This window comes from Manis javanica, chromosome 2 (assembly GCF_040802235.1).
Source record: "Manis javanica isolate MJ-LG chromosome 2, MJ_LKY, whole genome shotgun sequence".
Taxonomy (NCBI): Eukaryota; Metazoa; Chordata; class Mammalia; order Pholidota; family Manidae; genus Manis; species Manis javanica.
The window spans coordinates 34,115,277-34,143,042 of NC_133157.1; the positions used below are offsets into that span (position 1 = coordinate 34,115,277).

A 27,766-nucleotide genomic window follows, 5' to 3' on the forward strand; every position below is an offset into this window, starting at 1 on the left:
GAGTGAGGGTGGAGGGGTGCCCCCTGGCTCAGGTTGGGGCACAAGGACTCTTGTGGTTCTGAGAGTGGTCCTGTGGGGACTCTAGGGCATGTTCTCCCGCCCACACACCCACAAGGAGCGAGTTCAAGTCTTGCCTTGCTCTCTTGTGTCTTTCAGCCCTGACATATCCCTGCTCATTCTCCCCGATCCTTGGAACATCTCTGTCTGAATCTGTGCATGGAATTCCTCCAGCCATAATGGAGCAGGTGTTGTGGGCAGGCTAAAAAGGGGTCTGGTGTGGGCAGGCTGCCCTGGAATGGGACTCAGCACCCTTGGACCTCAGTCCTGCCTCCAGGTTTACTAGCCTTTAGGAAAGTCACCTTCTCCTCTTTGGACCTTTGTCTGCATCTTTATGGTGGAGGCATCTTTATGGCGGTCTTCTTCCCAGGGCTGTCATGAGGCTAGGAGAGAGGGAGAAGGCCCTGCTTTCTAGCTGAAGCTGAATGCTGGTCATTTCCCAGCCTGCTTGCCCTTCACAGTAACCAGGTTGGTGTCAGTGTTATCCCATTTCACAGAGGAGGAGGCTGAGGCCTCAGCTCCCACAGCGCAACTTGCCCAAGTGGCAGGGCCAGAACAGAGTTCAGTCTTGCTTGCTCCAGAGTCATTTAAACAAGAGAAGATGCAGGGCCCCCTGAGAGCCAGATCGTTCTTCTGAAAAAGGCATGATGACCCCCCCTTGAAGGCAGTTTGTGCCTCTCGAAGTGCTTGGCACCTCCTCAGTGCTAAATAAATGTGGTTGAAAGAAGAGAACCCAGATGGCCTTAGTACGAACTGTCTTTAGGAATCCACTGTTTGCATCTTATGTTTCTTCCCTTCCTGATGTGTGACAGCAGAGTGAAGAAGCTACTGCAGGAAAAAAGGGGGAAGCTACAGGCTTGTCTTGAAGTTTCCCCTCGGCTGTTTCTCAGGACCTTGCTCCCTCTTCCCTGTGAGTAGATATAGCCTCATGCCAGGGTGCAAGGTCTGGGGAATGGAGAGCAGCCTGATTATCAGTCACCACAAGCCCAGTCAGCTTGTTGCTCTTGTGCAGTGAACAACCTACTCACCCCTACATAGCTGCACCTGCCCCCTTTGCCTGTTTTAAGGGAATCTGATTGGGCCATCTTGGCCTTCGGGTAAATGCAGAGGTGAGAGAGACTCTCTGGAATTCAAAGCCTAGCTGGGTCCTGGCTCTCTGTGGATCAGAGGAGAGTTCATGAGCCTGAGTCCCTGCTGTATCACAGCACCCACCCACTGCCCAGCACAGAACCTGGCAAGGAGCAGATGCTCAATGAAGGCCTGAGAAGCCACACTGAGTAACATGTGGACCAAGAGAGGAAAGAAGCATACAGTTGTGCAGGGGTGAGCTAAAGCCATCCAGCCTGCCTACCGCAGTCCAGATGCTTTGAGACAGCTGCATCTTTTCCTTTCCACATGGCTTTTCCTTTCCACCCCTTTGGTTTATTTATAGCCTGACGGAACTTTTAGGGTTCCATGTACCAACCTTTCAGCTGGACTGTTCAGGTCTCTTGGAGAGAACAAGCCTGCCAACCACAGGATCCCAGGCACTATAAGGACAGCTCAGGGCCATATTCATTCCCACCCCAGAGGGCTGTGCTGGGGGCTTCTCAAATTCCCTGGATGAGACAGGACTGATGCCTGCAAACTTCATTTCTGCTCAGGGAAGAATTGCCAGGCTCCCCCTAGTGGAGAACAGGGAGGCACAGCCCTCCTGCGTTCCTGGTGGGTGACAGGACAGGACCGCCTCCGGCAGCCACACCTGTACTTGGTACATCCACACTCACGGAATCCTCACAACTCTGGGTACTCTTGCTTATCGCTTTTGTTATAGGCTCAGTGAGAGGAAGGGGCTGGCCCAAGGTCATGCAGAGCACCTCACTCCATGAGTGTCCTTGGCTTCGGCCAGCTGACCATCCACTTGCACAGCTACACAGCCTGGCCCTTCCTGTCTGGTTCCATTAGGCTCCAAATAGCCAGAGGTTCCCACTCTGTAGGCAGCTCAGTCTTTAACTAATATTTGCAGTGACTTCCTTACTGGTCTCCCCACTGCCACCCTTGCCCCCTTCACTCCATTCTCAGCAGAGCAGCTGGAGTGAGCCTATTAACATCTGAGTCAGGTCACGTCGCTTTGGTTCACTCAGAATAGCAGTTGAAGTCCTTACTTGATCTCACCTTCTACTTCCCCCCTTGCTTCTCTCCATCCACGCAGACCACGTTGCTGCTGCTTTGACACATCACCCATCCTCCTGCCTCAGGGCCTTTGCACCTGCTGTTCTCTCTGTGTGGATTACTCTTCCCACAGATATTCACATGGCTAATTCTCACTTCCTTCAGCTCTTTATTCAAAAGTCACCTTTTTGGTGAAGGCATTCCTAGCTACTCTATCTGAAATTTTACCTCCTTTTGTATTCTCTTATTGACTGTCTGTACCACTAGCATTCAGGCTCCATGAGAGCAGGAACTTCTGTTTTGTTCGTGGCTGTATCTTCAGTGTCTAGAATAGTGCCTGGTATCAATCAATATCTGGTGAATGAATAGGTAGATAAATATTGACTGTCTGCTGTGTGCCTGGCCTCAAGGTAGAAACATACCAGGTCTCCCCCACAAACCTGTGGGGTTCCTCCACCTAGCCCTGCATTCGCTCCCTTCGGGGTTTCTCCACTCTTTCTTCTTTGGCCTCCAAAGACATCTCTCCTCCCCACAGGTTCCTCCTCCCTGCAAAGCTACTTCTCAGCCAGGTCTGTGGGCTGGTCACAGAGGACACGGATGAGAGTGTTAGTTGAATTTAAGAAAGAAGGTCTCCATCAGCACAGCCAACATCAGGGCTGATCTCCTAACCGCATTCCAGGGAATACTGAGGCCTGGACTGAGGAAGGGCCTTGCTGCAGTGACAGAAAAGGGGCTCTGTGGTAGACAAGGGACTGCATGGAGCTCCTACCTCCTGTCCAGCCTTGGCAGTTGTGAGGACCAGCCTGGGGGATTGTCCTGATTCAGCCCCCTCCGCAGAACGTGTATGTTATCAAGGTCACTGAGGGCTGGTGGTGGCTGCCCAGTGTCCTGCCTGGAGTCCACCCCACCAGCTAGCTCTTTTAAGCATTCTTAGAGGTTGGCCTTAACATCCCCTTTCCCAGGGCCGGGGGACTAGACACTGGTGTGCCCCTGAGACTGCCAATAAACTCTTTACCATAGGGAAGTGCTTCTCAAACGGTACTGCACACAAACTACCTGGAGTTCATCTTCCAGAGCAGATCCTGGTCCAGCAAATCCAGAGAGGGGTCCAAGGTGCTGCATTTCTAATGGGCCCCCCAGTGAGGCTGACGCTGCTACCTTTAAGGAGCTGTCCCCTGGCTGCCAAACGTAGTGCAGTTGGAATTGCCTCTGAAGTTTGACAAATACAGATACCTGGCCCCACCCCAGAGATTCTGATTTTACTAGGATGGGGTGTGGCCTTGTTGGCTGGGTGTTTTAAGCTCCTGAGGTCATGGGCAGCAAGGACTTAGGACCACTGGCCTGGGTCACTGCACCTTATTCCTGCCCCTGGGGCAGTGCCACCATGAGAGAGCAATTCATCTTACAGAGAAAGGGGAGTGTGGGCACAGTGAGGAAGGGTGAGGCACCTGGGCAGCCTTGGGAGTGGGGGCCCCAAGAGTGGAATGGGCATGTAGGTACTGAAGGAGAGGGAGCTGCTGAGTTCCCAAGGCCAGTAGCGGGGAGGGATGGAGAGCTTGGTGAGCCCTTCTAGCCAGCGAGAGACCAGGAGAGCTGAAGCAGCTGGAAGACCCCTCAGAGCTCCAATCTTTGGCTTCATTCTTGACGCTGACTCTGACTTTGATAGAGAAATAACTCCCTTCTTCTACAGCCTAGCCTGCTTCTCTACCTGTATCTGTGCACTGGTCCCCAGCCACCCAGGAGCCACGTAATTTATGTGTGTATTGCCCCTTCCCGCAGACTGTGAGCTCTTCATGGGCAGGGACCGTGTCTGATTCATCTCTACCTCCCCTGGCCCCAGGCCCTGCGCTCTGGGGGCAGGAAAAGTATGCAGAATTGAGTGTATTCCTCAAGCGCACTGGGGCTTGGGGCCTTTCTGCTGCCCAGTTCCCAGCACACAGCAAAGACTGCACAACGTGGTAGTAATTGTGGAGGTAAATCTTGTCTGATCTCCTCACGAACACTTGGTGAGGCCTTCCATAAATATGTCAGCAACCGCATTAAAATTTGATGGTAGTCAGCGTGGATTGGGACTAGCACTGTGACTTCCCAGGAAGGTGTGACACCGTCACCTCCCTCTCATCAGTCAGCGGCAGGGACTCTCAGCCTCCGCACTGAGCCAGACTCAGCCAGGGGAGGCAATTTCTTCAGCAGAGGACCCCTGGCAGTTCCGAGGGACAGGCCAAGGTCTAGGCCACAGGAAAGTAAGCCAGCTCTGGGCTGACGTCAGGCTGAGAAGGAGTCCCTGAAGGCTCTGGAAATATGCCTGGAGGTTAGAGGGCCTCTGAGCTGTAGGGCACTGGGGCCATTTTGTGCCTGGGATCCAGGAATAGGGGCTGGAGACTTGTTTCGACTTCACAGGCAGCTTGGTAGATATTGCCTATTTGCCTACAAAAAGCCCTTGTAGAACACTTTAAAAGGGCATGGGGTTAGACTGATCATTAAAGCAAACAAAAGGTCATTTGGGCAGGAATCAGGGGAGAAAAAATATTCTTTAGTGGCAGAAGGATTGGAAACCAGTGTTGTCTACCTCCCACCCAGCCACTGTCCGTTTGAGGAAACTGAGGCTAAGTGAACCTGAAAGGGACATGCTCAAGGTCACACTATGATTGAAACAGAATGAGAACAGAGGTCCTGATTCCTGGTTCAAGGCTTTTCCTATAATCAAGAATTTTAGGCACTTGTTGAAATATGAGAATACAATTTTCATTTAAAAACCCCAGGTTATCCATCTTTTTCAGCAATCACCCAGAGCACGTGCTATGTGCCAAGGACTGGGGTAAGCATCAAATAGCCCCTTCATGTTGTAGTACACATTTTGATTACCACAGACTTTGAAATGCTATTGTTGAAATCAATGTTATTTAGTCCTGTAAGTGTTGTAATACCATGTTGCAAATGAGGAACTCAGGTTCAGAGAGGTAAAGTGACTTCTCCAAAGGCCACTCAGCTAAGTGGCTGGGGGGCTTTGATAGGAACTGACTGGTCCCAAGTCAGGGTCCCATCATCTCAGTTACTAACACAGAGTTCTCTGTGCCCTCTGTACCTGTGTATAATATCAGTGCCTGCCTGTTTACAAAAATCATGGTGTGGATCAGAGCTATCGAGAGGCCTCTGGGTTTATTGGCCAATGTGCTTCATTAGCAGTTGCCCTGTAAGGGAGTTGAAAGAGAAGAGTCAGGCCTCTGTGGCCTGTTTCATATTGAACTGGCCTCCTATTTGGCAGGAGCTGGAAATCGACCTTGCCCTCAGGCTTCTGCCCGTGGTCCCAGGGCCAGTGTACTTTGACTCTTCAGAGTGCAGCCAGGACTAGAGGGAGTTGCACAGGGACAGAATTCAGTGACCCACTAAAGGATGAAGTTCTTGGAGGAATGTCCTTGGAGTCCCAAACTACAGCCTCTTCCTACAAGAAGCCTTCCTGGATACCCCAACCAGAATAACTTTCATCTTCTGCTCTGCTTCTGAAGCCACCACACCCTCTGCTGGTACCAGAATGTCTAGTTATGGGTCTCAGAACCCCTTAGATACAGGCTGTTCCTTGAGAACTGGGGCCTGAGCACCTGCCGCGGGGGCCAAGCACAGAGCTCCAAATGGAGCTGGGCCACTGTGAGTGCTGAATTGAATGGATTTACCAAGATCCTAGTGAGTTGGTTAGACGTCCATAACAGATGTGTGAGTGGGATTTTCTCAGGAATATAATTCAATGTTATTCCAACTGAACTCTGGAAACTAGAGCCTGGCAGTTTAGGCCATAGAGCAGGGGTCCCTGACAAGGTCATTTCATTCAAAGACAGTCTTCAGGTTTCCAGACCAGGCACCTTCCAGTGGCCAATTGAGTGTTAAAATGCAAAACCTGCCAGTTACTCATCCCAAAGAATGCAGTCTGGTGATGCTCTTTTCTGAGCTATAACTGTCAGCAGGTTTTACTCTTTCTTTTTTAATTAAAAAAAAAAACACGTTTTTGAAGTGAGCTGACCTTGGTGCTGTCATTATGTGGCAGGGAGGCCTGGCAAGGCCTGGAGGGCAATGCTTCTCCCTTCTCACACTTTGCCTCTCTGTGTCATACTTCTTCAGGGGCCAAGGACCAGTGCTTCACCAGTGCTTCCCAGCACAGTTCCCTGACCTGCTTCTGTCTGACAGTAAAAGGGGCTGGCTCAAGGAGCATCTGTCCTCAAGGTGCTCACCCCACTGGCATGCACGCTGTGGGCAGGGCCCTGGGCTGGGGGGATGGAGGTTGCTGGGATCTGACTGTCACACTTCCTCCCCTCAAGAAGGAGCCACAGACTTACCAACAAGGGATGCAAGATGGGGTCTCAGTCACCCTGAGTCTGGGCAAGATGTGCTCTGGGCCATGGGCAGGGATGGACCCGAGCCTGGGAATTCAGGGAAAAGTGGGGGAATGCTCACAGCTGGGACGATCAATCCAGAAAGGCTTTCTGTAGGAGTTGGTATTTGAGCTGGGTCTTGACAAGTTGGGGATTGCACATGAGGGGCAGGAAGGTGGCATTTCAGATGAAGAAACAGCATGTGTGTGGAGATGGGCCCCTGGAACACGTGGTGAATGGCAGTTGGCCTGGAACCTGGCTTTGGGGGAGGGGGTTGTGGAGGTGAGATCGGGGAGCTCAATGGGATCAGACCCAGCAGGGCCTTGAACACCACCACAGGGCTTCTGGACATTGCCTTGCAGGCCTGGTTGCAGAGCTGTGCTGCCTGTGGGCACTCCCAGGTGTAGGCAGGCCAGAGACTGGAGCTCCTCTGCCTTACACACACACAAATCCAGTGTTGTCTTGTGAGGCTGCAGGGGCCATTTGCCCATTGTCTTGTCCATTGTTTGCTTAGATGAGGGCTTTGGGACAGAACTTTGGAATAATACCACAGCAGGAGAGCAGATTAAAACTGAACCAGAACTGCTCAAAATGTGCCATAGCATAGCGGAAGGTCTCAAACTGAAATGCCTACAGGGACCAGGCTGGTTGCAGAAAGGTGGGAAGTCAGCCTTGGGGAATAAGACAGTAGTTGTAAATTCCTTGTTTTGTGGCTGATAACACATGCCCCTTTAAAACCCTGGGCAACCATCAGTGTATTTCTGCTGGCCCCGTGTGGCTCAAAACTCCAGTTCTTGCCTCTGATGGATGGCTAGCTGGTGGGGTCTGGTGCTCACCCTGTGGCCCATGGTGGAGACGCTGTAATAATGAGACAGTGGGGTTGTTCCCCAGCATGTTCCCTGAAGCATCCTTGCATTTGGGGTTGTGTAGTTGTGGACAACAGGAAGCGGGCTGACGCCACAGTGGCCTCCTCTCTACAGACAGGCCCGCCGAGTGGAGGCCCAGAACGTCCAGCCCGACTCTCTGTGGCCCGCCCAGCAGCGCCCCCTGCTGCAAAGCCCGCAGCTCTGCAGAGAAGCAGAAACGAGATGCATTCTGCATTCTCTCCCTCACTCTTGCTCTCTCCAGGTTTTTCTCCTCTCTCGGTTTTTCTGAAGGCCTTCATGGCTGGCCTGGGTGGGTGGGAGAAGAGGTTTTTCCCAGGAATGGATCAGTGCCCTGTGTGCCACTCGGTTGGGGCTGACAGGGTTGACCTTTGCTGAGTTTGCTTGGGTTTTCCTTTCCCTATTGGGACCCCAGGAGGGGCTTGCTCCAGAGGGAGGTTGAGAAGCCTTGGCCTTCAAGGGGGTCAGGCTGGAGGTGGGCACAGTGAAAATAGGAAAGGCGAGAATCTTATGCTCGAAGCCCTTCCAGGTCAGATTTAAATCTCTCCCAGGCATACTGCTTTTATAGCTGGGAAAACCGAGGTGGGGTGAGGAGGAGGGACCTGATTAAGGTCACTCAGAGAGGCTGTGACAGAGCCCTAGAATACAGTGTGTGTTTGTGCATATGCATACACTCACATCCTGATATGCATATTTTAACATGTTTGTGTATGTATTATACATATTATTAAATACACATGAATATGTGTATGCATTATGTGTATAAACATGTAACATGATGTAGTGACATATATACTACTATATAACACATTTTATATATATATATTTGAAAGGCAGACTGTGCCTGTGTGGGGTACTACAGTTAGGATCACTCTAGCCATAGACAGCACTGCACCAGGACCCCACTGACCCCTGAGCCATTGCAGTTCCGCAAAATCATGGGGAGGAATTGGAGGAATCTCATTGTCCTTTTTAAATCTTTTCTTCCTTCACCTGTGCAAAGATTTTCTCTCAAAGTCCACTTTCAATCCTTCAAGAAATAGAACTTGGCTGTGAAGTCACTTTGAAAGACTTTGTGCATGTTAATTGCAGCTGGCTAGGGTCTTGAGCAGAGGTGGGAGCCTACCATCTGCAGATGGGGTCAGCCCCCAGTGGGCGCTGCAAGTCCCCATCATCTGGCAGGTGTCCTTTTGGGTTAATTAAGAGCTTCACTGAGCTGGTTTACCTGTCACTTCTGAGAATTTTAGGCAACTCCGACTTTCTTGCCATCTCTGAGCTTTTAGTGAAGGAGAAACTGAAAACATCTCTAATTCTGAAGATTATCCTGGCCCTGAAATCTCCAGGATAGCTTCATTAAGTGCATTGTATTTTGGCCCCTTTAAACCTTTGATTTTAATTAGCCCTTTCTAGTTATTTCATTCATTTTCACAGCTAGCTCTTTTATTTTTGAAAGACAGTGCTGTTTGGGAGAACGCACTATTTATCCTACATTTCTTGAGCTTCTGCTTTTCTTTCTGAGTCTTTGAGGAAAGAACATGCATTCCTCAGCTTTATTCTGCTTAGCGGCTCTGGAAGGGCCTTTGGTCTGTGGGTCAGGGGCCTCTGAGCAATCAGGGTTAGGTTGTCAGTGGTAATCTCAGAACTCCATGTTTATTGGGGAATGGCTTGGTCAGATCCTCAGCTAACTGGGTTCTCAATTATTTAAAACTCCCCCTTATCTGGCATGAAAGAACTTTCTCTCTCTGGGGTGGTGATAATATTCTACATCTTGATAGAGGTATGGGTTTACACAGGTGTACACATTTGCTAAAACACAGCAGTAATAAATTTAAGATTTGTGCATTTCATTATGTGTGTACTTTATATCAATAGAAAAAACTTGTAAACAAATAATGAATCTTAGTTGATGACATGCATGCTGAGGTAGGGGAGAATGTGCTGATGTTTGCAATTTACTTTGAAATGCTGAAGAATAAGATGAATGAAAGGCTGGAGAGATGGAGATAGATAATAAGCAAATATAAGAAAATATTGATGGTAGAATTAGGCAGTAGATATACAAGTGTTTGCTACAAAATTCTTTCAACTTTGCTATGTGCTTGAACATTTGCAAACATATCAGGGGTAGGAAGGGCTCTTACCCCAGGACTTGTTCTTCCCCTGCTGACGCAACCCAGTGAAGTTGTCCTTGGGTTGGTGAAAGACCAGGCCGGAATACAAAGGATATTACGGCCCTGCTTCATCCCTGTCTGGCTATGTGGCCCTGAGGGCGGGGAGGTTGAGATAAACTGTCTCTCAAATTCTTGCCAGTCCTAATAATCCGGGACTATGAGTAATAGCAGAGGTTGGTGGGGTTCAACATAAGTTTGTGGTGTAGAGGGTGGTGAGCCAATTTTACTTCCTATAAATTCTAGGAAGAAGCGCTTTGCTTGGGATTGAGTGGTAATGAGAGAAGCAGGCCAGCCCTTCTAATGTAAAAAGCCAAGTGCCTCGCATTCTCCGCTCTACTGTTTCGCACGGGGCTTCTGGAGCTGGAGCACCCTGCCCTTGGACAGGCTTCCTGGCTGCAGGTGTGCTTTCTCTCCTTCTTGTCTCGGCTGGATGCAGACAGTTCCCAGGAAACCCTTCCTGGTCTCTGAGGGACTCCACGTGCTCGGCCTCTGCCAAATCCCTTCTCCTTTCTGAGCCCCAGTTTCATGTCTGTAAAACCAGAGTGTGTCATGTATGATGATCTCTCCCCTGCTGTTCTGATACTTCTGCAGCGCTGCATTTCTCTCTGTCCCCACAATCCTTCCCCAGGCTCCAAGGGGATGGGGGAGAAGCTGGGGCTGTGGTTGGAAGGTTTGGGTGGGGGCAGGAATGACTGAGTTAGCTCTCTATACCATCCGTGATGAGAAGGTACTAAATCCTACCATGTGGGGGTTTGCAAAGATCTTCTGTGACTGTTTGATCTTCTCCACAAGCTTAAAAAGTAGGGACTTCCCTACCCTCTAATTTACAGATGAAACTGAGGCTCATTTCACATGTCCAGGGCTATGCAAGCTCTAAGTAGCAAAGCCTGGCCTGGAGCTTGGTGCATCTGATTACAAAGGCTATTTTCTATCATCTCCTCCAGAGTAGGCAAGTCTGAGCAGGAGCGGAATGTGGGGCACATGTGTAGGTGTGACCCTGGGCATGAACCTGAAGGGGGACCATCCTTGTGTTCTTGGTCCTGTTGGCAACAGCTTAAGAGGGGGCATCGGCCCAGGTGCCCCAGAATTCCATCATATACCATCCACCTGTTCCCACCTCCCTGCTCATGTCATTGCCTACTCTGGCCCTACCCCTCCTTTACCCAGTGCAAAGAATCCCAACAAGGGCTGGCAGGCTCCTCCTGGCACCTTGAAATCGAGATAAGCTTTATTCAAACCCTCATTCCCAGCCTCATGGAAAAGTCACATGTCCTCCCCAGGATGCTCTGATGTTTACAGGGGACGGTCTCTGACATCACCTGGCTCTTGGGCCACAATCTCTCATCTTATTCCGGCCACCCAAACTTGGCGCTCAGCCACTTCCCTTGATTTCCATGTAGGGAGAAAACAGGCCGCCCAAGGCGCTGGAGTGTGCAGCAGTCATTAATGTATGAGAGATGTGGGGGGAGGTTATAGCCCCCAACATAGGCTACTTAAAATGGGAACTTAGACACTCACTTCTTGAATGTTCTAGCCCCACCCCTGCCGCGGGACATGTGCATCTCCTTTCTGCCCCTTTCTCCCTCTCATAGCAAAACCTCCCATGATTTAGGTAAGGTTTGAAGGAAAGAAGATGTCTTCTCTTTGGGTATCATGATGGTGGTGAACTCAAGCAGGAGATTAGAGCCTCAGACCCAGAAAAAGCCAGCATCAGGTGGGGCCTATGGAACCCCAAGGAGGGTGGCTCCCTGCTAGGAGTCTCATGGCTCCTGAGAAGTGAGATCCAGGCTCAGCAGACAAGCAGGGCCCTGAGACATCACTGGCCTGGCGGTAGCCAGAGGCCTGGGGTGGGAAGGCAGTGTCCCATGGGCAGAGGATGCTGGGCAGGAAGGCTGGAGGCCAGCCTTGGAGCTGCTTCCTGGCCTGGAAAAGTCTCCCTACCTTCCTGAGGCCCCATCTCCTCACATATATAATGTGGAAAGTTGCAGCCACCTTGTGAGCTTCTGAGATTGCCAGGAGGTTTAAGTGAGATTCTCAATGCTAAGGAGGTCTTGGTGTCGAGGATCAGGTCATTGTCAAGTGGCTGGCACTTCTTGAGCATTCACTGTGTGCCAGGCACTCTGTATCATTCAGTCTTTACAACAGAGATATGCAGTGGGATCTATTAATTGTACCTACTTTACTGAGGAGGAAACTGAGGCACAGAGAGGTTTAGTAACTTGCTGAAGGTCACAGAGGTAGGAAGAGGCAGACCTGGGATTGAACCCAGGCAGTCTGGCTCCAGATCCTGTGCTCCCAGCTTCTGCCAGATTGACTGAGGGCCACAGGGTTCAGTGATAGGGAGCATCTGGGCTGGAACCTGGGTAGTCTGCTGCTTCCTTAGCCATCGAGGACCTGGCCTCCCCACATCTCCTGGGATGAGGGCTTCCTACCCTCAGCCAGTTACCTGTGTGGCACTTGAGATAACTAGACACCATCTCAGAGTCCCCAGCAAGTGGCTACACTAGCCCCAAGGTCAGCCTCGTGCCAAGATGGCCAAGCTCCCCTTATGCATAGTGCCCACTCTCACAGGGCATCTCACAGGAGAGGAGTCCCACTGAAGGTGCCCATCATGCCACCACTCTTGGCACTCCAGACAGGGTGTCCCTGGGGATTCATATTTTCCACTAAGGAGCAGTATGGTGTGGTAGCTAGAACCTGGGCAAAGGATCAGATAAACTGGTCTGAGTCCTGGCATCCAGCAGGTGCTCAATACACACCTGGCTATCAGTACTAATAACAGAAGTAGTAGGAGCTATCATCTGTGTCCCTAGAGTTCCCATTCATTCATTCATTCATTCATTCATTCAACAAATAGCTTTCAGTGCCTGCTAGATGCTAAGCCCTTCTGCTAGATGTTGGGATGGAGACATGAGCTCAACAGACAAATCTCCCTGCCCCATGGAGCTCACATCCTAGCAAAGGAGGCAGAATTAACAAAATAAGCACAGTAAACAAGATAGGTTGAATTATGATCAGTTCTATGGGAAAAAAAATAAAGCAGAAAAAAGGAATGGGGTGAAAGGAGTTGCTATTTAAAATGCAGTGGTTTGAAGATGACATTGGAGCAAAGCCTAGAAGGAGGTGAAGGAGAGAGCCATGTGGACATTGTGCAAGAGCATTGTGCTACAGGTAAAGGCAGGCAAGCTATGGTGATGAATGGAGCACCAGCTGTTGCTATGGACGGGGCATTGCACTGGGGGGTGGGTGGCCCATGGGTGCAGGGAGGAATGAGATGCAGACTTGCAGGGCAGCACTCTCTTGTCCCAGGAGACCCCCACATCAGTCTGGGCCAGCCCGGTGCTGTGGGGTGCTGCGAGAGATTGAGTGCACCTGACAATGGGCGGTGGGGGAAGGGGGGCTTCCTAGAGGAAGAGGTATCCCAGTGGGGTTGTAGAAAGCCAGGCAGGGGTGGATGGGGTCGAGGATGGTGGGCAACCCTGACTTAGCTACATCCTGTAATGGAGTTGAAACTGTTAATGGCCCTTTGTTAATTTGGGCATGGGGTTTGGATGGATAGCACAGGCACAATTAACTAATCAACTCCAGCTGAATGGACCCCCCAGACTTGCACTTTTTGGGGCTGGAGCTCAAGGAGATCTCCTGGAAGAGATGGCCTTAGAGCTGGGCCTGGCACACGGGCATGATGCTTTTGGATGGTGGGCGATGCAGACAGCCTCTGCCTGCGTAGCCAGATGCCCCAGGCCCAAACGCCACGCTGTCAGGAAGTGCCTGTGATGGGGCAGCTCCAAGGGCGCCTGCAGCCCTGAGGGGAGGGTGCTGTCCCCTTCCCCAGGCTGCTGGGTCTCCCACTCCCCCACCCTGCCCCCTAGGAGGAGGAGGCTCTGTGGCACTGATGGATATGTCGAGGCTGGGCTGCTGCGGCCCAGCACTGTCACCATGCTCTCCCTCCATACGCTGGATCCTGACACCCTGACCACTGAGGCATAAAAAACAGAGAATTGGAAGACTCAGCCTGTCAGGCTGGGAGTGGCCCCCAGAGAGGCCCAGGAAGGAGTGCACGTGTGTGCGCACGCGCACTCATGTGTGTGTGTGTGTGTGTAGGGGGGCACACTCTGCCTGTGGAAGAAGGGAGGAGACCAGCTGAGCCTAGGGGGCAGGTGCTGCTGGCCCATCAAGTCTGCTTTATTGTACTTGCCGCACCTGGTAGAGCCCTGGGGTCCCTATATTTGGGCCTGGCTGCTGAGAAAGAGCAGTGGTCCAGGTCCTGACGTCTTGCTGGTATTTCTGGAGGCTTCTGCCCTTTGGCCCTTCTGCATCCTTGAGAAGAATCCACAGAAGCCTGTTTGGGCTGAAGGTGGTCTGTTGTGGCTGTATAACACATCATCACTGCCAGGGAGGGGCCCACCTGCTCTGTAACCAGTGGCTTAAAAAGCCACTCAACAGCCACCTGCCAACACCAGCTGTGCCAGACACTGGGCTCCCTGCTGGGGGGCAGGCCCAAACCCCCACTCTGGGAGCCACAAGCTATGGGGAGGGGAGCTGCAGGGCCCACCCTGCTACAGAGCCTAGGCAGCAAGCTTTGAGGACAGGAGTTCTGAACTCCTCTCCTATGACTGGCCAGTGGTAAAGAGACTACTGGGGCCAGAAACAAGAGGAGAGGAAGTGCCAGACACAAGCATCATGACTCCACGAGTAGCTGGGCAACAGTGAGCCATCCTCAGGTCCCACTTAGCCTTTCCACCCAGTGCTGTCCCCACCCTGGCATAGCCTGCAGTTCCTGTCTGAGCATGCCCAGGGCAGCTAACAGCTGCCGTTTCCCCAGTATCCCGAAGGCCCCAACCCATTCCCTCTTCTGTGCTCCCCAGCCCTTGGCTTGCCCTTCATCTCAGCAAAGTGCCACCTGCCTCCTGGCAGAGGCCTGAGTTTGTGTCTCATGGTACCCACTGGACCAAGGCCCCAGGCACAGCCCCCGCTGGATTCCCAGTACGGACAGCCAGACTCAAATGAGACCACCTTTGGCTCTTCCATTGAGAGCCATCCCGGAAGCAAGCATATGGAGAATGGAACTGCATCCACACTGGGTCCTAGAGGCCCTCCATCAGGGCTGAGAACCAAGCTGAATGCAGCTTTAGACTTGGGTGGCTGTATCAAGGCCATTTTGTGAGAGACCCTGGGCATCAGTTTTCTCACCTATAAAGTGGGCCAGTAGCCCAAGGGAGTATCTGGAACATGGTGGTTTCATGGGATGCCTGTGAGAGGCTGATATTCACTCCCACGAATAAGAAAATGTTATGGGGGGAAATATAGACAATGCCAGGGACAGCTGTCCACTTAAGGGTGTGGACCGGACTTGCCCTTACTGGTCATGAGAAGTGCCTGCAGCTTATGGAAGAGGCGAACGCCACTGGCATGTTCCGAACCTGACTTGACCTTCGGTTCCTGTTTCTCTCCCCACCCACCGCATGCAGGGAGTGAGTTTTCCGGGAGCCCTTACAGCCACCCTCAGTATCCCTCGTACAACGACTCCTGGAGGTTCCCCAACCCGGGGCTGCTCGGTGAGTATTGGTGGGGGTCCTGTGGGGCCCCGGGCCATCGGCTGCCCCATCCAGCCCCCTTGTTGGGCTGGGGTCCCTCAGTACCCTGAGGTCTGGTCACCTGCAATGTGAGAGTCATGATGGGCCCTTGGGCAGCCATCAGCACTCCAGCCCTACTTATGCCCTCATCCCTCTCCCAGGTGTTTTGGGAGGTAAGGGAGGAAAAAAGGGCACTGAGGGAGAAAGAGGAAGGTAGTTAAAATACCTGCCTAAGAGTGACATGTTTCTTAAGAATCTGAATATTCCGGCAAGAAATCTCTAAATAAGAGATGCCAAGGAGGCCAACTTGATTGATTGGTAGTGGCTACCTGTCCTGATGGACTCTTAGGCCGGTGACTGATCAGCGATGTCTGCCGTGGATATCACCAGAGCAAGCTCCATTGGAAGGAAGCTGGTTGCCCTGTGGCTAAAGTGTTGCCGAGTCCTGCCATTCTGAGCTCAGCTTGCATCCAGCCTCTACTCAGGCCTCAGACTGGCAGCTTGAGCAGGGTTGGGGCCAGCCTGATCTGTGCATGCCATCAAAGATATCTGGGCCACCCCAAAGGCCAAGCAGGGATAGCTCAGCCCTCAGAAGGCCAAAGAGAGCCTTTTGTTGTGTTGAAATGAATTTACATGAAACCAGCTGGTGAGTGTCAGCTGGAGCCAAAGTTCTGGAGCATGAATCCGGGGCCCAGGGCTCACACAGATCACTCGGCAGACTTAGCCAGTCAGCTGCGGGCAGCAACCTGATCCCTCCTGGGTGGGCAGCTGAGGACTTCCTGTGAAGGTCAGACGTGGAAGGGCCTTGGAGACCATCCAGGTTTGTCTTTCCAGCTTAAAAAGAGCTGCTTAAATTAACCTGTTAATTCCTTAGATCCTGAAATATTTTAGGACTGAGAAACATAGACTTCCTCAAAAGAGCAAGACCCTGGTGTCTTCAAACTCAAGGTGCCAGGCTATGGGTCTGTGAAGGAGGCCATGGAGTCACACCCTTGGCCCCTTCCCAAACCTGCTTGGTGAGCAGGACAGACACATGACACGGACACCAGCGTTTAGTGTATATCATGCAACACTTGCAGGCGAAATAAGAAACACTGCCAACTAGTAATCCAGTTCCCTGTGCCTGGAGATCCCATTTTATGGAAGACTAGGCCTTTACTGTCTGTGGTCTCCTTGAGGGACTAAATCTCTGAACTGATCTGTCAGACTCCTTTTTCGGTTTGGGTAAAAAATATTTTTCAGAATTGAATCAGATTTATACTTACCTAATGTTTTCCTTAAACAGCACTCCTGAGAGGCCCTGGGCTCTGAGTTGGCCCAGCTGTCCATCTCAGGCGGCAAGTGGTCTCCCTGAGCCAGAGTCTTTCATCAGGGGTGGGGGTGGGGGCATGGGTCTGAAGGCCTGAGCCTGGAAGCCCCTCCCTACAGATCTTCCTCAGATGGAGACTTGGTCCCAGTGCTGCTGTGAGACCCCAAAGAATGTGGCCAAGCTGTGGGAAGAATTTCTTGAGATAGGGGTGTGACCCCAAGGAGGCCACGTTCAACTAGGACCTCCATGTATGGCTGGGCACTCCCCAAGGGGACAAGTGGGGGCTGAAATCCAGCACATGCCTGGGACAAAGTCCCAAGCTCTGGTACAGGGCAATAGCTGCCCAGAGTGGGCATGTTTTTCTAATTTTCATGAGGTGTCAGGTAGGCTTATTTGCCTGGGAGTTCAAGAGGCAGAAAAGTGGGAAGAAACTTCTGAGACAAGTGTGGCAAAGAGATGGAGTGGGAGGTGGGTGGAGCCACATCTGGGGAATGTTGAATGAATGCCAGAAGAGCCCAAAGGGATGGCAAGGGGAGGGTGGGACTGGACCACATCTGAGGTCTCTGCTGCTTGAGCTGGAGTGAAACCCAGTTCACAGCCCCCATGATTCAGCGTGGGATTCATGCCCCATGTGGAAGAGATGTAGACTCAGTCCCAGGGAGCTCACAGGCTCAGGGGTAGGGGGCCCTGGGCAAGTGTGTTTGTGCTGGGAGGTGCACAGGACCTGGAGGGTGAATAGAGAATGAAAACTCTCTTCATCCGAATGAGCCCTTGGTAATCATATAGGCACTGGGCAAAACCCTTCATGTGGGTTATCTCATTTTATCATTTCAGCAGCCCTAGGGGGCATATACTGTTGTCTCTATTATACAGATGGAGTGAGACTCAGAAAGGTTAATAAACTTATACCTGAGGTCACATAGCATGTAGGTTATCTTGTCTCCAAAGCCTATATTCATAACCAGTGTGTGATGTGGTAACCCTACTCTCCCCGACTGATTCAGTCTGAACAGCACTACAGCCAGGAAAAGGGGCCTCATTCCTCCATGGGAACAAGCCTTGCGAGTCCTAAATATTCAGACCATGTGTGTGATGAGAACAGCTCTGGTCTATTTTTGAATGCCAGGTTATTGTATTTATCTGTCAGACTTTCAGTTGCAAACACCAGAATCCACTCTGGCTGGTTTAAGCAGAAAACAAATTTGTTAAGGGGTATTGGAGTCTTCCAGAATCCCCAGGAGAACCAGAGAGAGGCGTGGGACCCCCAGCCACAACCCCAGGGCTGCTCTAGCATAAGCACTCCTCGGTTGCAGGTCAGCACCCCCAAGGAGCTCGCTTTGCACTGCTGTTTCAGCCAGCAGGCTTGAGTGCTGTGCCCAGCTACCGCCCAGAGCTGGGTGCCTCTGCCACCACCCCAGCAGATGGGGTCTCTCAGCCCACTTCCTCAAATTGCTGTCTTCCCAGGAGAGGTCATATGCAAGAGAGTCTAATGGGCAGGGCCCAGGTGACACACTTGTGCCCATCAGCAAGGAAGCTGGGAGAATGAGTTCTGGCTTCCAGCCCCAAGAGCTGGGCCTCATACCCCAGGAAACTCTGCAAACACAGGACAAGTTTAAACAATGTCTGACAGTTACAAACATGAGAAATGGCCCCTGTGCTGCTCGAGTCCATAACCTGGGGATCATTGTTAGGTCTTAGTCAGTCTGGGGCTCAGTTGCTTCAGGTGTAAAATGAGGATAATAACCACTGGCAGCTTCTTTATTCAAGCAGTTGCTGAGCACAATGCTCTCTTGAAGCCCAGTGCCCCAAATAAGCAAGATGCCCCTTTCTCCTGAAGCTGAGTGAGATGCCAGGCCCCTCTACCACAGTTTTGCAAAAGAGTTTCAGGCTCATTCACCTCTACCAGCCTGCCCTCCCCCAGGGTGTATCGTCTGGGTTTTAGCTGAAAGAATCCCATGGGGTGGGCGAAGTAGACTGATTATTACCTGGGGAGGGTGCTGGGGCTGCAGAAACCTGCTCTGAAGCTCCCTGGGGCTCCTGCTAAATCCGCAGGAGACCCTCCGGATATTCACAGAAACACTGCCAAGGGGAGAATGGCCAAGGCACCTGATGGAGCTGCACACTGGCCTCTCAGGAGATCTTCCCTCCCACTGAGCGTCCCCCCCCACCCCCGGAACTGCCTGCAGGGGGCCCACGCACGGCCCACCCTGAGCTGGCAGGGCTGGCAGACCTGGTGGCGGGAAGGAAGCCGGCTGTGGTCAGTTAGGATGAGAATGGGTGTGCCTGTGGCCGTGGTAAGGGGATTAGAGAGTGACAGAGACTGTGTCAAGAAGTAAATGGATGATAATGTGAATTAGAGAGGAAAAATGACGGAAGAAAGGACAAGTTTATTCTAGAAGGAAGTCTAATGGGCACCAGGAAGGCAGAGTGCTCTGTGAGGTGATGTTTTCATTTCTCTCAGTAAATGCAAGCTGTTTTGATTTTGCTGTAGAGCTTTCCTGCTGAGGCCCCTGGACTGCATGGCCGAGAGGTCAGGGGAGTGAGGGAGAGTTGAGGGTGAGAGGCAGCCCGCGGGTGCTGAGCCAGGGTCCTCCGGGGCCTGCCTTCTAACAGTGTCCCCCTCCCAGATCAGAGGAAGCCGGCAGGTGTCTCTGAGTCAGGGCTCTGACTGGGAAGGATTGACAGAGGAGGCAGCTGGAAAACCTGCCTCTGGGAACAGTGGGCATGGGCCTGGTAGCCACGCCTTCCGGACAGCACAGCAAGGCATTTCCCCCACCTCTGCTGTCAGTGCCGCCAGGCCGTACTGCCTTCCTGTGGGCATGGGGCAGGAGAGGTATGTCTGCTGATTAGGGCTGGGTGGGACATGCTAAAATGCCTGCCCCATCTGTCCTCTTGATGTCATATTAGCTGTATGAACTTGGGCAAGCTCTTACTCTTTCTATGCCTCAGTTTCCTCATATGTTAAATGGGAACAATTCTAGTTCCTTTCTGATAGAGCTGTTGTAGGAATTAAGAAGAGTCACTGTATATAAAGGGCTGAGAAAAGTTCATCTCCAAAGCACTTTCATGTCCTTATCTCACGTGCCCTCCTAAAATGCCACTGGGACTCCCTCCTACAAGTGAGAAAACTGAGGCCCAGGGGAGGAAGCCACTTGTTCAAGGTCACTCAGCCAAGAATGAGAGAGCCTGACTGGCCCTCTCCAGGCCTTGGTGCCCACTTATGGTATCTGAAAGAATTGCCAAGAATTGTTTGGATTTGGGTGATATTTCAGAATTGGTTTTAATTACTTCCCTTAGGGAATTACTCTTCCGACCCCAGTGGACACATGGTCCATGCTGTTCCCTTGGGTCAACATGGCCCTCTGGCACTGGGTGTCCCGGCTGTGAACTGCGTCGTGGTGTAAAGAGTCCTGAGCCGTGTGCGGACAGCCTGAATTCCAGGCCAGGCTCTGGCACTGAGAGGCTCTGGGGCTCTGGGCACATGACTGGCTTGTTGAGCCTCAGTTTTCCTACCTATAAAAAGAAGAGATGGCCTAGTATCTTTGACCTCTGTGGTTCTGACAATCTGCTGGTCTTCCTGAGGCCCCCAGAAACTTTCATCCCTGGGGAGGAGTTTGAGCACAGAGCAGCACCCCTGGAGATGGTGGGAGGAACCCAGCACTGGTACAAGGGCACTGGTACAAGGGCTGGTACAAGGGCCTCACACTGGCTCTCTCTCCAGTTCACAGGCAACAAGGTGGCACCCTGCCCTTCCCCCATATACTCACGTACCACAGTGCCCCTATGTCCAAATCCTTCTGTTCTCCAAGCCCAGCCCACCCCACTTCCTCCAGGAAGCCTGAGCCTGACAAAATAATCTTGCATTTCCCAGACCTCTTTCCTCAGAGCTCTGGTCCTCTTCCTGACACTGAACACTGACCTGTGTCAGGCTGATACTTATGTGTTATTGCCTAGCACTGTACCCAATAGGGCCAGAAAATAAGTGAACAAACAGGCAGAGGTCTTCACTGTTGCTTGCTCACTCAGTGCTGTTTGTTTACTCTGCACACCTGGCTGAGCATGTGCCTGAGCCGGACTCCAGGCTGGGGACTGGGGACGGACACCAAGAAGAGCAGAGCCCAGCCCCTGCCTCTGTTGGGCTCTGCCCAGCAGTGAGGGAGGAAGCACAGAAACAAGTGATCAGAGCACGTGGTCCAGCCTGCACCGGAGTGTGAGCTCAGGCTAGGGGGCTCCCAGGGGAGGAGACAGGGGCACAGGGACTTAAAGGAGGTGGAATAGTTTAGTAGACAGGAAAAGGGAAGACATGGCCAAGGTGTTCCAGGCAGGAAGCAGAGCCTAGGAAAAGTCACAGAGGCATGGGTATGATAAAAGGGCTAGCTCTACCTATGCCATAGGTTAAAAGAGACAACATATGTAAAGGACATAATGGTGTAGGGCAGAGGAAATGCTCAGCTAGTAGCAGGTGCTGTTACATTATGGTATATTTGAGATAGCTCTGAAGAGTTTTGTTTTCCTGGAGTATGGTGTGTGTTGGGGTCTGGGGCAGGGCAGTGGTTATGAGAGGTGCCCCCAGAGTGGCTGGCAGGGCTGTGGCACAAACATCTGCAGGCTGACCAAAGAAGGGTTGACTTTTCATCCTCCAGGTCAGAAGATGGCAACTTGCTCTGTCAAGGGTGCAATAGTAAACATTTTAGACTTTGTAGGCCATACGATCTCTGTTACCATAGTCAGCTCTGCCTCAGAAAGCAGCCACAGACCACACAGAAACGAACAGTCAAGGCCAGCTTCTACTACATTTTACTGGCCGAAACAGGCTGCAGGGAGGGTTTGACCCAAGGGCTCCAGTCTGCTCACCCCAACTCTAGGAAGGCCTTGAAATCTTGTGAGCAGGTAGCAACCCTGATCAGGCCTGAAGTTTAGGGAACAGACTGAGACAGAGGTCTTGGTGAGGGGATGGTGACCTAGATGGGTTGAGAGAGAGGAAGGGACAGAGGTGGGAGACACTGGCGGAAAAGGGGTCCCGGTATGAGGCTGTGGGCACAAGAGTGACCTCCAACCTCCTTGCCTATTCTGTGTCTTCCAGGCTCCCCGTACTATTACAGTGCTGCCGCCCGAGGAGCCGCCCCGCCTGCAGCCGCTGCTGCCTATGATCGTCACTGACCCTCGGAGCCAGGCAGGCGCCAAGCACTTAAGACACATATCACTGAGGGCGATAGCCTCCCAGTCCCTTCTGAAGACAGCCAAGGGGCCCAATCAGACCGTGCCCAGCCACCCCCCACTTGTCTGAAGCTCCTTTCCCCACTTTTCCTGCCAGGGACTCGGGGGTTCTATGGCAGGGCTGCTGGACTTGCAGACACAGGTCCACCTCTGATCAATCAGTGAGCTTCTTCCCAATGGCGACTGGGTCTCCACAAACCAACAGACTGTTCTGCAGCTAGCTGCAGCTCCCGCCCAGCCTGCCAGTCCCCCAGCTGTCTGACCACCCACTGTCTTCCTGCCCCAGGCCTGGGAAGGAGGGAAAGCTTGCTTTTGTTGCTTCAGCAGCACCCATGTAAATACTTTCTTGCTTTTTTGTGGGCCTGAGGGTCCAACTGAGCGGACTGCCCACCCATTACACATCCAGCACTCCTGATGCGTCACAGGACATCTTAGACCTGTGCACAGAGCAGCCCCTCTGCCCTGGGTGACCTGCAGGTGGGCTTAGAGCTGTCTTTGAGACTGACGATGCCCACCTCAGGGCCTGGCCTCCTGTTCACTGCTACTTCTTTATTCTCTGGACTAGGAGTCCCACTGGGGTGTTTATGCTCCAAGAGACCCTCCCTCCCCAAAAATCCCTCCCCAAGAGAAATACACTTTGGGGAGATGCCCCAGCTTCCTGCCTCTGTTTCCCTGGGCCTAATGCAGTGCAAGCAGCTCTTTTCCACATCAAAGGACTCAAAGAGAACCATCTGTGAGATTCCTCAGCTACAGTTCTAAAGTAAGATATTGTCTATTGTGGACTTTGGACATCAGGGCTGGACGGGACCCAGGAGATCACGGTCCAAGGAACGGCCTAAGCCTTTCTTGATGCCCCAGACCCTGGATCCGCTGAACTGAACTGGGATGTGTTTTCTGAGGCACTCCCAGGCCCAAATTACATTGGACAGCCACCATGGACACTTTTCCCACCCTCCAGGATGCCAGCGGGTGGGTTCTGGGCAATCTGTCCCTGCCATGTATACAGTGATTAACAAAGAGGGCTTTCCCTGCACTGAGGACCACAAACACCTGCAGCAGTCAGCCAGAAGCCTCTGATCTGCCCCTCCCTGTCCTTGTGGAGCCTCGAATGCAGCTGGAATGGAGGTGCTAGGTGGGGGCGGATGCCTCACCTTGTGTAGTATGTATCTACCTGTGGATGCAAGGGGCCATGATGGTCAAGGCCACAGCCAAGGGCCCTGGGAGCCTCGAGGGGAGCTTGGAAAGAGCCACCTGGGAGGATCTGGGGGACAGAGGAAGGCCTCCAGGAAGAGGAGCGGGACTGGCAGTGAGGAACTGGTGTGTGAACTGTGAGTGGCTTGAGATGGGGCTGCTAGGCCCACCATGTCTTTGCCTGGGGCCTCAATTCTTGTCAACTCAAAACAGCCAGGTGGAGGCCCCATCCAAATCTGGGCTGAATTACAGCAATGACAGTGGACTTTGCCATCTCATGTGACAGTGTCCCCAATGTTGAAATGTCACCAAGTTGGCAAAGAGCTGGGGCAGAGAGAACCCCCACTTGAGGTTATCAGGCCTGAGAGGTCTTGTCCTGGTTGCACCTCTGCCTTGCTGTGGGACCTCATACAAGACCCTTCACCTCTCTGAGCCTCAGCTGCCATGGTACAGCAGGGTCACCTGAGAGCTCCCTGCTTCCCCTCCCCTCTCCCAGGATGCTGGGTCTGTGGCAGGCTCCTCTGGGGCAGGCTTTCCTCTTCAAAGCAAGCACAAAGGGGCAGGCGCCAGAGTCCTGCTAATATTTGGACCAGACGGGACATCAGAACAGCCAGAGGGCAGGGAGGCAGCTTTGCAGAAGACTTAGTCCAGCTCCCCTCAGGGAAAACAGCCCAGCTTGGGGAAGCCCAGAGCCATGCAGGGAGACAGAGCAGACCTCTTCTATTTACCACCAAGTGTTCTCCTCACACCACTCCTACAAGGTGGTGGGCCAGAAGAAGAAGCTGACGTTCAGCAAGGTGGAGTCCCCAAGTAGTGACTGGCAGAGGTGGGGCTGGAATTCAGTCCCCTGAGCCCTGGCACATGGCTGATCTTCCCTTCCCTGGGGAGGGAAGTTGACAGTGAGGGCAGTGGGAGATGGTTCTGGACCCACTGCCCAGATGGGGTGTCCTGGGCTATGGGAACTGCTGAGAGGGCCCATCCCCCAGGGTGGGGTGGCAGGAGCCAGTATGCTCACTGCCGGCACACCCAGCCCCTGGAGCCTGCTGGGCAAGGAAGGGAGCTGGCTGGGGCTGGAGCCCACCTCTGGAGTAGGGCTGATCTGGCTCCAGCCTCCCTCTGCCAGGCAGGGCGGACAAGGTATGCTGCCTGGCCTCTCCCGGCCTCCCTCTCTCCCTTTGACAGGAAGGGTAGGGTCAGAGTGTGCAGCACAGGTCTCCTGGCCTCCTGCACCCACATCTCTAGGTGCTGGTCCCTCCTTGTGGTCTCAGGCTGTTGGAAGAAGGTCAGCCTTACCTGAACTGACAGCCTAAAGTGCACACCATCCCTCCTTGGCAAAGCTCACCTGGCCCCACGTGTGCCCCTCCACCCATCCTGTGCCTCCTCCTGCCCTGCACTGAGTCTCTTCCATGTCCTTCCTCTCTCCCCTGAGGCTCTGCTGGTCTTCAGGTTGCATTTGTATTTATTAGACCACCTCTTGATTCCTGGGCTGCCAGGCAGAAGGCCAAGAGTAGGCAGATGCACGTGCTTGCTCGTATACACTTATCTGCTCTCCCCGACTCAGGAGTCCCCACCCTGCCCATGCAGCTGCCCGGAAGCTTGGGGAGAAAGGTTCCAAAGGATGCAAATCATTGAGTAGATGCCAGAGAACTGTGAATGGGCAACAGAAGGTGAGGGCATTCACCAGCGTTGTGGCAGGAAGCCTGGGGTGTTCCTCCATGGGCCTTCAACCCTGTGTTCCAGCTCTGACTTTTTGAAAAGGACATTGTGGATTTTATGAACAGTTTTCCTACCAGAAGTCTAGCTCCAGCCTTGAAAACTTTGATGACATATCATATCCAACATTGTACTTCCAAGGCACCTCAGGTAGGGTTAGCCCTTTCATCACTGACATTTGTGTGGTGCTTGCAATCCTTGACCGTTCCCTGGGACGAAGATCACAATGCCCATTTTACAGGTGGGAAAATTGAGATTTGGGCTCACGTGCAAGATAGACGTCAAGTGACCTGTCAGATCTCTGAGCCCCATTCGGTCTTCACAGAACTGGGCTCCTGTCATGGGAGTGGATGGCTTAGAGACACCCTTCAATCCCCTAGAAACCCCCAGACCCACAATGAGAAAGGAGAACAGGGAGCCACAGGCTGGCCTGTAGGAGGGACCCGGGGGCTGGCGGTTTTGCTGATCCAACTTGATCCCCGTTACACTGAAGCCTGTGAATTCTTTGTCCAGATTCACAGGAGTTCTTCTGAAGTTCCACCCAGACTCCTGCCCTGCTGTGTCCTGAGGCTCCAAGGGCACCAGAGCTTTTCCAAGGCCACCCCAGAAGCCCTGACAGGGCCTGGATACGGGCCTAGTGGGCTCCCAGGGTCCAGGGCTCCAGTGCCATGGACTCCTCCTCATTCTTTATTCTTCCCATTGTGGATCAGACTCCATGCCTCACTGTGACAATACACAGGAGTCCCTGAGCGGGCCATCAGGGGACCCGCAGGCCTGGAAACACACATCACAATCTCAAGGGCCCTGAACTGTTTCCGGGGCCAGACAGGTGGAGCAAACTTGCCCCAGGGGCAGGCGGCCAGGGCTGGTGGGAGCCAAGGTGTCCTCTCCAGCAGCATTCAGGTGTGAAAGCTCTTAAAATGCTCTTACAAGCAGAAATATATGTCTGTGAGCCAAATTTGCCCCACTGGTGACCAGCTTGTAACCCCCAATCTTTGTCCAATGCCCCCTTTCTTCTTTACCTCCTTGCCCTGCACTGCAGATCTGGGGGAGATGTGAGCTCAGAGAGAGGTGTCCAACCACTCAGTGTCAAGAGCAGTCTCCCTGGGTCCGCGGCCCCTCCCTTCTCATCCTGGGCTCTTGCAGACTGTTTGAGCTTTGAAAGTGGGTGGGGTGGAACATCTGAAGGGCGTGGGGAGACTGTGGCCTGGAGGGGAGGTCAGTGCTGCTCAGGCCTTTCACATGTGCAGGACAGAGCCCCAGATGTGGCCACAGGGCACTGAGGGGTGAAATCCCTTTATGAGAAGTCACATCCTGGAGCCATTGCCCTGTCTTTGGCAGCCCCTGGGACTATTTCTGGATGACATTTCAGCTAGAATTTAGCTCCAAGCCATGGGGAGCAAATCTTAAAAACAAACAACAAACCAAGCACTCCAGACAAATGCCTAGAAACAAGATATGGCTGAGACACCGCTTCCTCAAGAGTAGAGCAAAGTCCAGGCTCCCGGACAGGCCAAACCTGGGCTGAAGTGGGCGGACCCCACAGCGTTCTGGGCTGGCTCAGCTCCCCAGAAGCCCTGCTGAGAGGCTGGCTGTGCAGCCTTGACCTTGTCACCCATCTAGGAGCCTGCCTCTGATGGTTTCCAGGCATGCACACCAGTGCTCCAGGAGAATTTATTCCCTTAGTTCTTTAGGCCTCAGAGAGGTCCAAGACAAGTACATTTCCTAAAAGGTAACAAAATACATTATTGGAACGTCGGACAGTTAGGCCATGACTCCGAGCCAGCAGGCTGCCCCACCTCCTGGCAGCCCCTTCAGCCCTTGTCCCCTGTTGTCCTCAGATCCTCGAACCTCAGGGTTCCCTCTTGCATATTCATGGTGGAACCACAGTGTTGATCTGTACTTCCCCTCTGTCAGCTCCTGGCTGTGCCTCCACACAGGCGGCCAGGTCCCGAGGGGCTGCTGCAGAGGACTAGAAACAAGTCCCTTGGCCGCCCACTATCCTGATGAGGGGTCTGCAGCTTCTCTGAAATGAGCTGCTTGCTAGAAGCAGGCAGGCACCAGTCTTTCTTTCATTTGCTGTAATTTCTCAGCACTGGGGTCCTGTTTCTAGACTCCCTGGACCAAAGGGGACCTCCTAGTCACATCCCTGCCATTCTCGTGTTTCAGTCTGCATGTTCCCAGGGGTCCTGTTTAGCTCATCTCTGAGTTGGAGTAAATGTAACCACCATTCAGTAAGTCTAGATATTCTTCCATATCTTAGACTCCCAAGCAGCACATGGAGAAAATGCAGCAGTTTTATCTATATTTTGAGGGACTCTTGATGAATTCTAAAATGGAGTCATCTCAGGTAATGCCTTTGGCCTGTAGGCAGGAGAAAGAGGGAAGGAATCCCCCTTTCAGCTTTGGGCAGCTCTGAGTGTGGCACCGGGCAGGCAGTGTGTGAAGCTCCAGGGTGAGAGATGACTTGGGAGTCACATGCCCCCTGCCTGACTCTGAGGCCTGGCTGGAGGAGGCCACACTGCAGCCTTGCCCACCCAGTCCTGCCGCTGTCCACCCAAATCACCATGCTTGTTGCCATGTCCCTCCTCTTCTCTAAAAGCACCATTAAGAACAAGTGATTTTGGATGATGGATTTTTGATTTACACACGGTGCATATCCCTTGGAGTGGAACAGAAAGGAAACCATTTAATGGCTGCCTTATTTTCAAGCATGAATACATTTTAATGAAACTATTTTATTGTATTAGAGGAAATGGAGAGTTGAACATCCCAACCAATCAATAGCCAATTAATTGCTATAAAGCTAAAAAATAAAATAAATAAGTCCTGAGTCTATTTGAAATGCCCTGCAAAGTTCAGTCTCCAAATCTGGCCTTCCCCTCCATACGTGCACATTAGTGTGTACACGCACACACATGCACACTCACGCCTCAAACATACTTGAAACTCAGAGAAAGCACTGAGTCTCCTCATGCCAATTCTTGCCTGCCCTCCTTGCCTTTGGTCAGAGAAGGTGAGCAGACCTGGCAGCAGCTTACCCGGGGGCTCAGGAGGAGGCAGGCCCTGGCCCCCAGCTGCCTGCACAGTGTGGGGCAGTGGCCAGTGAGGGCCTCAGCTTCTTGCCTCCAAG

The 27,766-nt window shown here is 52.5% G+C and overlaps 1 protein-coding gene across 6 annotated transcripts in view; it reads left to right on the forward strand.

The window, feature by feature from the left end:
• PAX5 (paired box 5) overlaps nt 1-26,808 on the forward strand; it is a 187,704-nt gene extending 160,896 nt beyond the window's left edge. For all 6 annotated transcript variants that reach the window (XM_036996590.2, XM_036996586.2, XM_036996591.2 and 3 more), the window contains 2 exons: nt 15,099-15,185; nt 21,596-26,808. In XM_036996590.2, the coding sequence (XP_036852485.1) occupies nt 15,099-15,185; nt 21,596-21,672 (164 nt within the window). In that variant the 3' untranslated portion in view covers nt 21,673-26,808. The remainder of the gene's footprint in view (nt 1-15,098; nt 15,186-21,595) is intronic.
• The last annotated feature ends 958 nt before the right edge of the window (nt 26,809-27,766 follow it).